Source organism: Drosophila hydei, unplaced genomic scaffold, assembly GCF_003285905.1.
Source record: "Drosophila hydei strain 15085-1641.00,03,60 unplaced genomic scaffold, DhydRS2 tig00000149-arrow-pilon, whole genome shotgun sequence".
NCBI classification, from domain to species: domain Eukaryota; kingdom Metazoa; phylum Arthropoda; class Insecta; order Diptera; family Drosophilidae; genus Drosophila; species Drosophila hydei.
In genome coordinates, this window is record NW_022045678.1 from 1,877,197 (window position 1) to 1,893,320 (window position 16,124).

At 36.4% G+C, this 16,124-nt stretch overlaps 2 protein-coding genes across 6 annotated transcripts in view; one reads left to right on the top strand and one right to left on the bottom strand.

The window, feature by feature from the left end:
* Nucleotides 1-1,324: 1,324 nt before the first annotated feature.
* LOC111602239 (beta-1,4-glucuronyltransferase 1) overlaps nt 1,325-16,124 on the bottom strand; it is a 75,873-nt gene continuing 61,073 nt past the window's right edge. For 4 of the 5 annotated variants that reach the window (XM_023319228.2, XM_023319227.2, XM_023319226.2 and 1 more), the window contains 5 exons: nt 5,351-5,591; nt 4,849-5,288; nt 4,347-4,775; nt 3,662-3,971; nt 1,325-3,598 (listed from right to left, as the gene is read on the bottom strand). In XM_023319228.2, coding sequence (XP_023174996.1) covers nt 3,401-3,598; nt 3,662-3,971; nt 4,347-4,775; nt 4,849-5,288; nt 5,351-5,584 — 1,611 coding nt within the window. In that variant the 5' untranslated portion in view covers nt 5,585-5,591 and the 3' untranslated portion in view covers nt 1,325-3,400. Of the gene's footprint in view, nt 3,599-3,661; nt 3,972-4,346; nt 4,776-4,848; nt 5,289-5,350; nt 5,592-7,563; nt 7,613-16,124 lie in introns of those variants that run through there. The other variant, XM_023319225.2, reaches the window with a different exon arrangement.
* On the top strand, nt 5,980-7,401 carry LOC111602241 (glutamic acid-rich protein). The gene has a single exon (XM_023319230.2). The coding sequence runs from the start codon at nt 6,087-6,089 to the stop codon at nt 7,302-7,304; it is 1,218 nt and encodes a 405-aa protein (XP_023174998.2). The 5' UTR covers nt 5,980-6,086; the 3' UTR covers nt 7,305-7,401.

Sequence of the window (16,124 nt, forward strand, 5' to 3'; positions counted from 1 at the left end):
CCATTGTGTCAGAGTCGACTTGGCTAATCTGGTCGCACAACGTGAACAGCTCTGGGGATTTTTGCTTCTTTTCTTGAAACTTAGACAACTTGTCTGCATCTACATCACACAGAAAACAAATCAAGTGTGTCTCTAGCAGATTAGCTGCCAGCTAAAGATGAGCTATTCATAAGAAATTAACTAACTATTTAAAATTTCAAATAATACTAACAAACCTGTTTCAAGCATCTAGTGAGATACTTAATGATTTCGAGTTTTCAATTACATTAATATCGGGTACTTCACAACTTAAAGTTTCATGACAAATTAAAGAATAAAATAAATAACTAAATAAAAAAATAATTAAATTAAATAATAAAAAATTACTGAAAAAAATACTATAAAATAAATAAAAGCATAAATAATTAAAAAAATAAATAAAAACTGAAAAATTAAACTATAAATAAATTAGAGAATAAATAAATATATACCAAAATGTATAAATAAATAATTAAATACATAAGCAAAAATCATAAAATAAATTAATCAAAAATTATAGAAGAGAAAATAATACCATTAATTTTTAGGCAGTTCCCATAAATATTAAGGGTAATAATAACACATTTGAGTTGTTCATTTTAAATTGTTTTCTTTATTGTTTTTTTTTTTTACAATACTTATGCATAGATATATTTCAAATCAGTTTTGTGTATTTTTCTTACATTTCAGCTAATAGTCCTTGCTCAGCGAAGAAAAATCATATGTAAACGAATAGAAACGATCAAATGCTTAGCTCAAAAGAACATAAAAGAGGCCTAGGTCTAAGATTAGATTGTAATTTGATTATGGCCTAAATAATTGATATACTGCCAAGTGCTAATAGTAATAATAATCATAATCATAATAGGAGTAATAATAGTAATAATAAAAGTCGTAACAATAGCTTGTTAAACATAAAATTGGCAGGCTAGCTATAAGAAGACTCATTCAATATTGGGCATGACTTCGACTAACTGCAACTTGAATTTCAATTCAATCAACAAACTTCTTTTTCTTTTAAGTAATTAATTTGTTGAAATACTCATACATATATATAAATATATATATGCATATATACTATCCATTATTTACATACAAAAATAATTGTCTCTGTTTTTGATACGAAAATCGTTCTTTTTCCACTTATGTAATTTGGCCTGAACAAAATGCCGCTAAGCCAACACAACAAAAGGTGTTTTCTGAATTATTTATAAAAATACAACTCAAATACAATTCACTGCCGCAATAACTATTATCATTATATATATATTTATATTTATATTTTAATTTTTTATTTCATTTCGTTCTCTAAGGCACTTTAATACTTTATCAATAATTTATGAAATTTCTTCAAGTTTTTAATTGTTTGGTTTTTTGGGTCTATTTTTTAGCTACTTTCTCAATAATTCTCTTTACTTTTATGATATTTACTTGGGCATTAGTTAGTCTGGCTAATTGAAGTTTAAGTTGGTTTCGTAACAGTTGAGCGCATAAAATTGTTTTTAGCGAATTGAAAAGTTATTGCTAACTGCTTTAGGTGTAGACTTATATATATATGTATACCTAGAGACATACAATAGATACAAACACCAATTGTTTTTTTTTTCGTTTTGTTTTGTTTTGTTTTTGTATGTTGTTCCCAAGACACTCGCAAAAAAGGTTTTTCCCATACATGACAATTGCTCTACAGCAAATTATGAAATCTGCCAACTGTCAAAAAAAGCGCCCGTAATTCCTATATAGTAGTTCTTTTAAGGCCTGAACAACAAAACCCCTCCATGCCACGGCTTAAGCATGTGTTTGTCTATACTTCTCGTTATGTTTTTAACATTTATATGTGCACAAGTTTGACTTTAAGTTCAACACTAAAAAAGCATATACAAAACTAGTTTAATGCATATGATTTTAAAGAATTTGTTATGTTTTGTTTTCATCTCTAACTGCTTGCCTCGTCTCTTACTGCTTAAGTTTTATATATATATATATATATATATCTGTATATATATTTCTATTTAATTAATGCTCAAACTAATCTTCGCCTTTACTAGTACAAATATCACGGTTTGCATTTACGCATTACGCTTGAAAACGTATCTTTAATTAATTGTTTTGTTAATTGTTTAATTTTAGGCATTCCTCTCGAACATCTTTCTCATCAAGGTTTTGTATAATTGTAATTTGTTTTCTTCTTCTTTTTAGTTCTATATATCTATATACTCGTAAGTCTGTATGCATTATATGTATTCTTCAATTGTTCAGCATTCTAAATTTAAACATTTCCCAAGTCTATTTAATTCATTTAATTATTAAACGTTTTAAACCTTTATTTTGCAGCGGCTTTTGCTTTGTTTTCAATTATTTTTCTTCAAATTGTTGCTGTCTAGCTCTAAGATTGGTTTTAACTAGTTGTCTAAACCTATTTGTTGCCCACTTTTTTCGTTATTCGCTTCGAAACATAAACTCTGGAAAGTTCGGTCTAGTAGACGGCCCAAATGCTGACCTACATAGTTTATATATATAAATGGTTAGACTATTGTGGCTAGGAAATACTATATGTCTTGAAGAGCAAATCCATCAACCATTCAATGGCAGCTGGTATATCTTCTTTGTTATGGAAACAAACTCATTAAGGGGAAGTACGAAATCGAAACAGAAGCGTAACTAATTATAACGAAATTTCATTCATGATAAATCCACTAATTAATTCATATGTTAGATGATGCTTAAATTATAATTGGAAGTGGAACTAAATCGTAATGACTGCCAATGCAGCGTGTGGACTGCATCCGTATGGAGGCTGCATTGCATGGATATGATATGAGCCCTATATAATCGTCGAGAAACTCTTCAGCTGTATGGCAGCTCCAGCAGCTAAATAACTCTAACTATGTTCAGCATTTAAAAATGAAACAACAACAACTAACTACGTTTAACGTACTTAAGCCGTGCTCCTAAGGCTTCGCTTATGCATAAAGAGTAGAAAAAACACCCGCTCCGAACTCGGCTCGTCTATAAACCTAAGTAATTCTCTAGGCCTAAGCTAACTACCTAACACTAACTATCTGTAGAACGCACACACACACACAAACATATACACTTATACGCACACTCACGCACACACACACATACACATGTACACGTAGACGAGCGCGCCATAAGGAAGGGCCTCTAGGATATAGTATATATATAGGATAGAAGGACATCTGCATGGCATGGCCATCTGCATCGGTCTCTCTCTCTCCCTCTCTCCGTCTCTCTCTCTCTATAGCATTGCAAATATAAATAGTGTGTTTCGCTCCTCTTGCTTTTGCTTATGCAGCCGCTGCAGTTGCTGCTGTAGTTGCGATGAAGTCGGTGCTCAACTGTGCTTCATGATTAGTTACTATATCGCACAGCCCTTGCGCATGCCGTACATGATCTTCAATTCGGGATAGATGATCTTACGTATCAGCTGATTCGTCTTGCCCGCCAGCATCGCGCGCCGATTGTCCTTCTTCAGCACTTTGATGCCCGGCTTGTGCACCAGAAAAGCATTGTCCAGTATGTGAAATTCGTAGTCCAGCACGCACAGCGAGTAACCCTGCACAGATCACATTGAATACAACTCCAAAGACAGTAAATAATCTTGGCCAGGCCAGCTTACCTGCGTCATCTTGTCGCTCTTGCCCTCCCAGCTGAGCCGCTCGTCGTAGTGGGGATCTGCATGGGTGCCAATGTAAATGGGCTCCCAGTGCACATAGTAGCCGGTGCGCTTGCCTATGTGAAACACACTTAGCTCGTCCGTCTCGTTGGCTGCCATCCACTCCTTGGACTTGGGCACGCCGTGGCAACTGGCGCACACGCGCTTATGGAAGGGTATGGCCTTGCCATTCCGCAGAAATTCTTGCAGCTCCGTTTTATCGTGTGGCACCGGCGAATTCTCATCCACCTCGAATATGCTCAACGGAAAAACTCTAAGAAAGGATATGAATAACATTTCATTAGTTTGTTTTCCGATTTTAAATACGGCTTAAACCTAATACTACTTGTATTTTATTTTATTAAATTACATTAAAAAAGGATTTATATATGTATAGTATATAGAATATAGTACTCACAATTGAAACAGAATATTTAAAAATAAAAATATAATTTTGGATCATACATAATTTTGAGTTGTATAGTTAAACACTACAAAAATATTTTTAAAAAAATTCCAATAAATTTCGAAAACAATATTTTGACTAATTTTCATATTCTTGAATATTTAAGCATTTGCTTCGCCTGTTTTAAATTTAGTTAAATTTAATATAAGGACTAGAAAACAAGTCTACTATTTGAGAACTCACCTGGGCGCCTTGCGCCGCAGATACTGTTCGTTGCGAGCAATCATCTCGAGGAATTTCTTGACAAGTCCAGGATTGGGATACAGTTCAATATCCGAGGCGAGTATGAAGTGTGTGAGGGCAGCATCGCGCGCAATGTTGCGACCCACATTGACCGGGTAGAGCAGTTTCTTCTGCGCCTTGTACAAATGTCCGGAGCTGACATTGAAGTAGGGCGCCGGCAGCGAGCAGTTATAGCCAGTCTTGAGAGCATCCTGTGCCTTGGGCACGCTCTTGGGTATGTGCTTAGTGCCGAAGTAAACGTGGAAGGTGGCATAGGCGCGCACTAGCTGATTATCGGGCACACAGTCCCGCAAATACTTGATGGAGTCCAGCGTGGGCTGAAAGTCCGTGCCGGGCGCATGCATAGCTATGCTAATAGGTGCGTTCCAGCTGCGAGTGGGCAGAATGACGAACATGTGGGATTATACCACAGAGAAGACCACAGAGAGATTTGATCACTTACCGTTGTAGCAGCGGCACCAGATTGTCCAGAAAGGTGTAATCCGCGTGCGTTGTGTAGGTAATGGACTCGTGGCACTTAAGTTCGCCATGATCGGCCCTCACATAGTTCTGGAGCACCCAGAAGTCGCCGCGTTGCAGCGTCTGCTGATTGTAATCGTGCTCAAAGCAATTGAGCAGCGTTCGCACGCGCTCATCCAGCTCCTTCTCATCGCCGGTGACTATGTAGCTATCCGGCTGTGTGTTGTTCAGCTCTGACATTGAGCTGCTGCTGCCAATGTTGCCAACCACCTGGACAGGATCAATTGAATTTGAGGACAAGCCACTGCCGCCACCACTATCGTTGACTACTGCGGCCGGCGGTGCTGCAGCTGCCGCAGACTCTGAGTTGGCATTGCCTGTTCCGACGGCTAAGAGTTTCTCCTCCGCAAAAGCCGCCTCTGCCTATGGAAAGAAGCCAAGATCTAATTAACTCCTATTCATATATCCTCTAATCAAACACTCACATTTTTTGACGTGGGCGGCTGTTGTGGGAGTAGTGGACCAGCCTGTAGCGAAGCTGCTGCGGGCGGCTGTTGCTCCTGCAACAAAAAGCCGCCGCCGCTGGTGAAATTGTTGCCTCCGCCATTCATCACAATGCAGCCGATATAGAGCAGAACAGCCACATTTATGAGAATACTGCACCGCAGCAGCCAGTTACGGCGTGTGAACATTTTCTGACCCAGCGGCTCAAAGCGCATGTTTAAGCTGCAACAAGATTATTGCTTTATTAGTTAATTGAATTGAAAAGCGGCTTAATTTAAATTAAAAACTGTTAAGCATTAACATCACTGTTACCTAGAACGCCATCTATAGTAATATCTCACACAAGAGTTCAAGCATAATTTCTTTAACATTTCAATTTTATAAACATTGCTGTTAGCGAAAGCGCCCTCTATCTTAATTTCGTGTTACTATAAACAGCTACGTAGCGGTGCCACCTCTGCTCATAACGCGCTGCTAGTAATTTCGGCAGGTCTGTTCTTGCTAACATTATGTTATATCTAACAGTCTGTTAACCCATTCGAATACTTTTGCAAGTATCGCCCATCTCAAACACAAACCATTCTGAGTACACTTCAACAGCTGTTTATCTCGGCGCCTTTTTTGCTGCGGATGCCGCACTAGTTTCTCGTTGATTTTTAATTGTTCGAAGTATCGCATAATATTATTATACACACTGCACACACATAATCACACAAAATGTCGCTGCAACAAGCTTTGGAGGATTGCCTAATCGACTTCGACAGACGTGTGCTGGTCACCGATTTGCTGGAAGAGTACAAATTGACATACAAAGAGGCTCACGAAAAGCTTGAGGCGTATATTAAACAGCAGGAAAATTCGAGTGCCGTCAAATACGAAAAGCGGTTTGTGGTCCATGGCATGCTGGAAAATGATGAGCAGTATACGATTGTGCAAGGTGACGACAAATTAAAGGAATGGTTAAGCAAATTGGAAAACTCGCAATACCACCTGTACTCCGTGGAGGTGGCTGGCGGCTCTAAGAGTGCTGCGCCCATTTTCAAGCCCATGCATAATGTGGAGGTAAAGCTGGCCAAGCTAGAGCAGCGCTCAACTGTCAAACCGCAAACTAATGGCGTGAGCAATGGTGTTCACAAGCCTGCAGAGATATCAAAGCCCAGCAGCAGCAAGGAAGAGCCCTCAAAGCCTGATAACAATGCTGAGGAGCAGAAGAAAACGCCACCTAGCGAACAGAAGAGCAAGGCTAAAGCAACAACAGCGAAAAAGGGCAGTATCGGCAGCTTCTTTGCCGCAGCTCCAGCTGCCAAAACACAGCCAGCCAAGGAAACAAAAGCAGCGGCAACCAAGCCAGCGGCTGGCAGCATGGACAACTTCTTCAAGAAGCAGCCAAAGTCGAGCAGCAGTCAGTCTAGCAGCATAAAGAAAGAAGGATCGGCCGAAGAGAAGAACACATCCATTCAGCTGTTTGCTGAGGAGAGCGAAGAATCTTCGGATGAAGAGGAAAAATTGGACAAGCTGCGACGCAATGTGATAGGATCCGGTGACGAGTCGGATGAGCCAGATGCCAAGCAGAAGGCTAACAGCAAGCGTCGTCGCATTGTCGACTCCGATGATGAGGAGCAGCCACAAAAGAAATCAGCAGAGAAGGAACTGCAAAAGCCGCAAAAGCAGCAGCAAGAGGAAAACGAGGAGGAGGAGTCAATGGATGTGGAGGAGGCAACAAATGAAACATTTCTGGATGATGATGGCTTTGTCATAACGGTAAAGGCCAAGAAACCAAAGCAACCAGTTAAGAAAAAGGCTTCGCCGACAACAGCAACAGCAGCATTAGCAACTGCAACAAAGAAAAAATCACCGCCGGCAGCCAGCAAAAGCGCAAAGGAGACGCCCAAAGTTAAACAGGGCAGCATCACGAGCTTCTTTACCAAAAAGTGAATAAGCCACAAAACTAGTCGGATGGCTTGATTGAATGCTTAGTTTAAGAAAGAAATATTTTGCTAATTTATTATTAAATGAAGTATTATTCACTGCACAGTTTGTTATTGTTAATTCTCACTAATTAAATTAAGATTCATATAGAATGAGTTATAAGTAATTGATTTAAAATTATTGTAAGATGTATTTCAATCAATTTAATTGGAATCAACTCGATTTGTTATTTGAAACTTGCAATTTGTACGCAAACTTTGCTTGCCTTTTGTTCGACTCCATTGTGAGAGTTTCCGTATGGTCTCCAGCAAACTGTTTCCTATCTGGACAGCAAGTGTTCTTATAAATATGAAAACAACCTCAGCTCATTGCGCTATTTGCATTGATGATTGTTGCTAGCTTCTTATCGTGGCGCATGTACGTCATGAATGTTGCGCCAGTTGTTGCCCAACTGAGTGAGTGAGTGGCATCTGTTTACTTGTGCAGCAGCTTATCAATCTTTGCAATTACTAATTAGTGCCGTCTAATCAGTAGACTCTGCTCTTCTTTTATTGCTCTTAATGCTACTTTGAGCACATTTTAAACGTAATTTGCGGTCTGCAGCCGCAACGAAAAAAATAACGAGTTTTGCATTTACTTTTTTTGTTGCTTTTTAAAATGCGAGTGCAACGACTTTCCGTAGCAAACCAACGGACGAAATGTCGTCAGCATTAGTCAGAGTAAAAAAATAAATAAAAAATAAAATGCCGCAGAACAGGAAGCGTGAAATTAGCTGCTTTTTTCTCTTTTACTCTTATTTGCTCTTCTTTTTTTAGGGTAGTTTGCTTAAAGTGCCGCCAGAAATTTAATTAGCAACAACAATTAGTTGCGATTCCCACATTAATTACGCAACATTCGCGATGCCTCAGGTAAATGATGTTCACAAAAAAAATAATTATGAGAGATAATATTTTTATTAAATTTGTCTGACAAGGGAAATGAAAAGTACTTGAAATGCTGCCAAATGTTTTTCGCTGATGTGGAAAATTCTATTTTCGCTTGTAAATTTTAAGGGAAAATTCAGTTTTATAAAGTTAATTAGCTGAAAATTAGCTTTAAATGTTCAAATAACTTTTGTGCGAGTTCGTGGAAAAGTCAAATTTTATTTATTGTTTGCAAGGTTGGTTCCGCTAAGCCCTAGAGGCTGTGAAATCGATAGGCTTATATAAGACGGTGGACAGGCTGGTAACAACTATAGCTGGAGTAATAGACTACACTAGACTCTTATTCTTGATTAGGAATAAATATACTTTCTAGAGTCGGTCAAGCATCCTTTTGTCTGTTATATACTTTTGGACTAATTCCCGTTTTATTGCATTGGAATAAGAAAACTTGTCAAATTCTCTACTCTGAAAGGTTTTCTTATATTTTACATATTCATAATTTCCATTTAATTTAAATTTAAATTTAAATATATGTGCCTTTTAAAATAAATCTAATGGATCTAAGATATTTTTTATTTTTCATAGGACATTTCATTAAATTGTAAGCTTTTATGTATTTTATTAAAATTTTACCTAGAACAGAGACCTGGAAATAATGCTTTGGGCTCAGCTTCCTCTTAGCAATTGCAACATATATTTTGTTATACATTGCTAGTGTAACTCAAAAGTCAAGCTTAGCTTGCATGTTGCCTAAGAAGAGATGCACCTATATAAGCCTACTTAAGTCGCGATCTAACCCATTTTTGTAATTATAAAAAGTCAAAATACAGAGAATAAGATAGATAATTAAAACTATGAATAAAGACATCGACTAAGAGAAAGACAGATATTTATATATGGATTATAAAGATACATTACATAAATAAAAGAGGGAAAGAGAGAACGGAATTTAAAATTGGCCATCACTAAGACGGCCAAGGAATTACAAAGCGAAAAGCGAAAAATCTATGTCAAATTATTGAGTTGGAACTAGTCAAAAACAAATAATAAACAAATTTGTGTGTGTAGCACGCAGCGATCGTTAAATAAACAAAAGTGAATATCCATAAATTTGGCATAATCTCTTGACACTTTCGAAGAAAACGTACGAGAAACGATTAAGGGCCACCGCCTGCATTGGCGAACAGTGCGTATTAAATTCGCATTTCATTCTTTGCCCAACATTATTTTTTATTTTTCGTTGTGGTTATTTTGTGCCAGTTGCGTGTGCTCATTAGGGCAGTAAAAACGTATTATTCGAATACAAATTGTACGGTTGCTTTTGAGACGCAGCTGTAGCTGTTGCTGGAGCTGGTCCATTCATTAGAGGCTCCCCCGGGGGCACACGCGCCCTGGCATTTTACACGCGTCATTGGTATCGCCGACGTCGCGTCGCTGATGGATTGAAGTGAAAACTGCGAGATGTTTCAAGTTCAATGCACTGTCTTGACTGATGGCCCTCTGCTCACCGCCTCACGCCGCCCCTAGCCACTCCTCTGCCAGAGTCAAAGTCACAGAGTGGGGGCTGCTGCGTTAGGCGATTTTATCAGCAAGTTCTATAGAAATATAAGAAGTGCCACTGGTTTTTGTGTTTCTGGGACACGACACCAGCATATGGGACTGGATTGTTATATGCTGTTTGATAAATTTGCATAGCTCGGGGGCCAAATGTTCAAGTCGAACGCCTCAAGTCATCTGCAATGCCACACGCACAGGAAGCCGAGGCAGACCAAGAGAAATCAGCATCTGGAATCAGAATAAGAATCTCGTCAAGCTTTCGCACTGCCCGCGGGCCAATTTGATAAAAATCTTTTCAGCTCGCACAATATAGAAGCGTGAGCGCGCGCGCGCGCTTCGCAACAAGTCTTCTGGTTTTGGTTTTGGTTTTGGAACCAGAGAGTTCTCTTCTCTTTTATGGTCACATTTGCCATCGTAATAATCGTGTGTGTACAGAGAGTTCAATGGCTGGCACTTGTGAGTGGGTTGCTTGGCGGGTTCGGTTCTTCTGTTGCCGTCGCTTTTATGGCCCCGTTAAGCCTCCACTCACTCTATGCAAAGCACAAGAGCAAGCGGGCGACCGAGCGACCGGGCGGCCGAGTGAGCCAACGCTACCATCAAAATTTGGAGCAAAACGTGAGAATTTTTATGAGTATTCAATTTGTCAATTGGCACAGAAGTGCGACACACGTTTTAACCATTTTCAATTGTGTATAAACGTTTTTTCTTCACTTCTTTTCTGGGTATGTCAAATTTTGCTTGCTTGGCAACAGCGTCTCAAAGATGACTGATGGGGCTTGGGTCAAGAGTTTTGGCCAATCGACTACTCATCGTAATATGAATATCTAATAAGGCTGCTTATTGAAACAGGTTAAGCTTAGCTCGAGGGCTAACAATTGATAGCAACGACAGCTACAACAAATACACATTAGGCTCAAAGGAAATTCTATATTTAAATACGCAATTAATAAGACAAGATTTGTGTGCGTTGTCTTCAAACTAGAATTCTTAATAAATGCGAGATTGTTGGAACCACATAACAGACATAAGAAAAGACAATAGAGTAAGCTGCTAATTAAATAATCTTAGTTGAGCTTAAGCATAACTCGAAAAGTAAAATACTAAATAGACTTCCAAGAATAACATGAGCTTAATTAGCAATTGTAATTTCTGGAATTATGAAATTATAAAAAAATAATTAATTATAAAGAAAATATGTGTTAACAGCCTTCACATGAATAATTGCAAAGGAAGCTTTTAGCAAAGAGAAAACCACTATTTTGTATATATTTATTGTTATTAATATATTTCAATAAATATAAATTCACATGTGAGGAAATTTTAGGACTTATTGAAAGGGAGATAAATAAGAAACTAATCGCTTTAACTGTATTTTGATTAAATTTATAAAAATTAAATAGATTAGATTAAATATATTTCAAATAAAAAAAAATATAAATATAAAATATCTATAAAAACTAAGTTTCTTGTTAAAAACTTAATATAAAACTTAAAATTTAATAAATAAATTAATTTTAACTTAAAAATTTAAAAAATATATTTCAAAGCTAAAAAAATATTTTTTCCGAAGTTTTAAAAAATTTTATAATATATTAATATTATTAATATTATATATTATTTGCTTTCCACATAAATTAATTACAATTATAGATGCTTCAACGATTAAAGACCTTAGCTTACATTAAAGATTTAGTAAGAAAAGCAAAACCCTTGCGACGCTCGAAGTTTCTGAAGTTGTTATCGTTCGTTAGCAATGCATCAGTGTAGCATTAGATCTGAAGCTGGGATTAACTCATTGTGCCACCTTAGATTAACCCCACTTTCAGCATCGATTTTCGCTCTTTTTTTAGGAAATGCCAACGAAAACTAACAATAAAGCATTCCAGCTATAACAACAGCAACAACAGCTGCTGGCAGCACAATCTAATTAGACATAATAAGGCACCGAGCGAAATTTGCTGGCCAAAAGGTCTGGTCAACTGTGTTTTGTTTGCCAGCAACTCGGCGCGCCCTGGTGGCTGCTGCTGACCAACAAAGCAGCGGAGCAACTTCGTCTTCGACTTCGAGTTAGAGTTGGAGTTTCGAGTTCGTACCGAGTTTTTCCGGCCTGCGCTATTAAAATATATTACAGCAGCAATTTCACTCGACTTTATTTTTGCGCTTTAGCGGGAGCAGAGGCAAAGGCACTGCGAGCAGAAGATGGGAGCAGGCAAACAGAGTTGCTACTCTGCACTCGGCAGCCTGCTTTGGTGTATATAACTTAATTTTTATGGTCATGCAAGTCAATTGCAGTTTGGCATTTCTTCGATGAATTTTTTCTTGGGCCAACCTGAACGTCATCGCGCCGGCTCGTTGCGGCCATCATCTGCTTTCTGTTTCGGTCTCTGCTCGGACGACTGGTTGTTATGCTGCCAAAGTCGTAACATGAAACGCAGCAAATTGTTTGCACAATGATACAACAGCAACAACAACAAACAGAAAGACTCTAAGCCAAGCTGAGCATTGGGCGCACCGGGACCAGGGCATCTTCACTTGGCCATTGCCAACAACGGTCTGCCGTCCAGCTGCTGGCCAATTTCTGCATAGAAATAAATCTATGGGCGTCTCGACATACACTCAAGCTTTCAATGTAGAATTAAAATGTAACTTACTTGCAACTGGTTATGTTGCGGTATCCATAAAGACTGTTACTATAAATAGATTAAATATCAATTTTTTTATATACCTATTTATTTGATTAATATATGCATACGTGATTAGTTGGCTGTGCAGGCCCAAGAGGTCTTTTAGCCAGGGACTGTATATAACGGCAATAATTAAAATAATTTCCTGATTTTTCTAAAATGTTGTATACTGAACTCTGGAAAGTACTAGAAACCAAGGCGACTCTTATATAGCCTGAATAAATTGAAAAATGTCTTAATCAAGTTAACCTAAAAATAATAAAGTCTTATATTCATTTATTTGTCTTTGACATATCAAAGACAGTTGAATTTGGCTTTTGACCTGCTAATAAAAAGAAAATATTGATTTCAGATAGGAAGATTTTATTTTGAAAAAAAAAACCAAAGTTTGTTTTGATACGATAAAAGATAAGATAACACTTTAAATTTAGTCAACAATGTTTTTTAGGAATTTGTTGATTCACATTACTGACAATGTCACACAAAAATTATTTTAGGACTTTCTTGGCTTAGTAAAAATGTTTCCAATCTTATTTATCAGTAAGCCCATACGGATTTCCTATAAGGAAATTGCAAAATAATTAACAAATTCTGTTAAAAATATTGTATTTTGCACTTTGAATAGGTGTGGAAAAATAATTAACACGTGCAAAAATAGTTTAAGCCATTTAGACATTTCGCAATTGTTTATTAGTCTAATGACTTTCTGTCATATCTCTTAAGTTCAGACAATACCGTCTGACATATGTCGTTACTAGCTATTATTTCAGTTCAATTCCAGCAAAATATCGATTAGAGTCCAATGACAACGTCAATCTAATTATGTTACCTGCATTTCAATCAGCTTAACAAAGCTAAGAAATACATTAACAAAAATATTTATACATTTCTTACATAAACACATGTATAACTATGCACATAGTTGGTCTTGGCAAACAAGAATGTGTGCTGAGGTATTGTAATGGCCACAGAGACAATAATATATATATAGATAAACAGATAATTATCGATAATTGAACATTAATAAATATCAACATAGGCACAAATCGAATGAGCGCCAACGGAGCGCAGTCGATGTGTGCCATTAATGATGATACTGAGGCCTGTTGGTCAGCTAATGGCCTCTATAAATAGACCGGGTGTTGGCCGTAGTGTGATACTCTACACACCTCGTAGACACATTAGCGACACATTTCCAACTGCCGATGGCTTAAAGCCCAAACAAAAGGCAGCCGCGTAATTGATGAATATAGATTATTTATTTGTTTGCCACCCAAAAAGACAGAGACTTCCTGGGGGAGAGAGAGTGTGGGGGAAAGAGTGAAACGGAAAACATACTCATAAAATATTGAATTTATATTGGTTCATTTGGTTAGACAACGGAAATGGCAGCGACATGAATTACAACTGTTTAATGGTCTGCCCCGTCAATGGGCGTGGCCGCGGGGCGTCGCCTCGGAAGGTGGCCTGACATGTCTGCCCCGCAAGATTTATGCCGCATCATAAAAGTTTTATTTATATGATGCCATCCTTTGTAGGCCCGGCTTTAGCTGCGGTCTCAGCATCGGCTAACGGCACTTGGTCAAAGTTAACAGGCAGCTAGATAGGTTTATATGTATATACTGCCAAGAAACTGTTGCTCAAGTCAGCAGCAAAAAGTATTAGAACGAGAAACACAAATATTAACAACCACAAAAGCTAAAATAATTTTTGATTTTCGAATGATTACAGCTCCAGCATTTCAGGCCATTAAGTGTGCCATAAACCTGGCCAACGGGCAGCCAGACAGAATCAAAATACGCATTCGATTTGCTCGCCCGTTGACAACAATAAAGCAAATAAATCGTTAATAATTATGTACATATAAAATATATGGGGACTTAAGTAGAAGTTCTCATAATTAAAATCATTTTAATTTATGATTAATTATTCATGGTCAGCCGCTGGGTCCCTTTTAATTAAAGTAGTTTTTAAATTGAACATTTCCGAAGATTTTTAATTTTTGGTAAAAAAATTTATAATAATTAAATATAAATATAAAATAAAATAAATTAAAAACAAAAAAATATTTGTATAATTTCTGCATTAATATGAAATATAATATTTTTAAATATAAATATATATATTTAAATTTTATATAAATTAATTTAAATATTAATATTAATATTAATATTATTAAAATATATATTAGCTGCTGTGTTTAAAGTATTTTGAAAACTCTGTATTTATATAAAATATTTCTTATTTAAAAAAAAAACGTTACACGATTTAAAGTAAATGCATTATAAAAAATATATATATTTACTTCATTTAATATAAATAATACTTATACTTAAAAATAATAATAATAATACTTGAAATATTCAAATTTTAATCAGATGATAGAATAACCTTGGATAATACACAATATATTGATAACAAAGGCCATTCACGAAATGGTTAACAACAAAAATATTAATCAAGTACTTGATAAGATTACAATATTTGTTTACAAAAAAATTTGGCATGGAAATTTTTGCAGATAAGCATAGCGTTGCCATTGCATGTTTTGTTTTAAGAAATTCTTTACTTTAACTTATCTAAGAATCTTCCATAGAAAAAACCATAAATAAATTACATCAGATAAAGTTAGCCGCAATTTCTAAATGCCCATTTAGACTAATGTCATGGGAAATAGCTTTCATTAATTAATGCCGAAAAGCTCAAATACGAGTGCATTGTAGGTATGTCACCTTATATAGCCAACAGATACACGTATCGTATGTAAATTGGCCTGTTCCGGGCATAGTTCGGTATAAATAATATAAACGCTTGACAGACAAAGATGGAATTAACTAACTCACTGGGGTAATTGAGAGCCAAAGTAAGAACGTGACCATTGAATATGACTCACTGACTTGACGCAGGCATCGAAAACACAATTGAATTGTTCGCTGACATACATAAATAATGCTGCAGATGGCTGGCCAGCAAAACTATTTTCCGGCAAGTACTACGTGTAAACGTTTCATGTGCAGCAAACACGCTATATTAAGGCACCTCAATAAGAAAACAAAACTAAAGGATACAGACATCCTTTGCTACTGGAAGTTGTATATACAAAAATATAAATCAATCAATATTTTTCTTAGTGTATCTTTAAACAGTATCAACATTAAATACAAAATAATTCATTTATCTATTCTTACGTTTTAGTTTAGTTCATTAAGCGAGTTTATATTTTATTTTATAATAATTTACGGGAATTTCCTATGTTTGGGTTCAGTTCAATTTTTACAAAATTTGATTACAAATTAATTGATTCATAATTTATTTAAGAAATGGGCAGTAAATAAATGTGTATTGTCATTTCGGGCCCAATTTAGTTTGTTTAAAAATAGTTAAATTGTCAACCAGCTGTGCTTATTAAAGGCTTGGTAGACCCTAGGCGTTAGTTCATAAAGGTCACAGAAAATATATTGGTTTGTCTAGCTAATTATATTAAGTCCCAGGGGTCGTAAAGTTATTCTCATAAATTTATATGTACACATTTGTATATCTATTATATATATCTATTATATATAGGTATATCTATTTATAATATAAACAATAATTGTCATTTACATACGCAGGGCACAGCTGCAGACACATGTTCGTAGTTAAAAGGCAACGCCAACACAGTA

What these genes read in the sequence shown, in the direction of transcription:
- LOC111602241 (XM_023319230.2), top strand. Translation starts at nt 6,087, where the DNA reads ATGTCGCTGCAACAAGCTTTGGAGGATTGCCTAATCGACTTCGACAGA.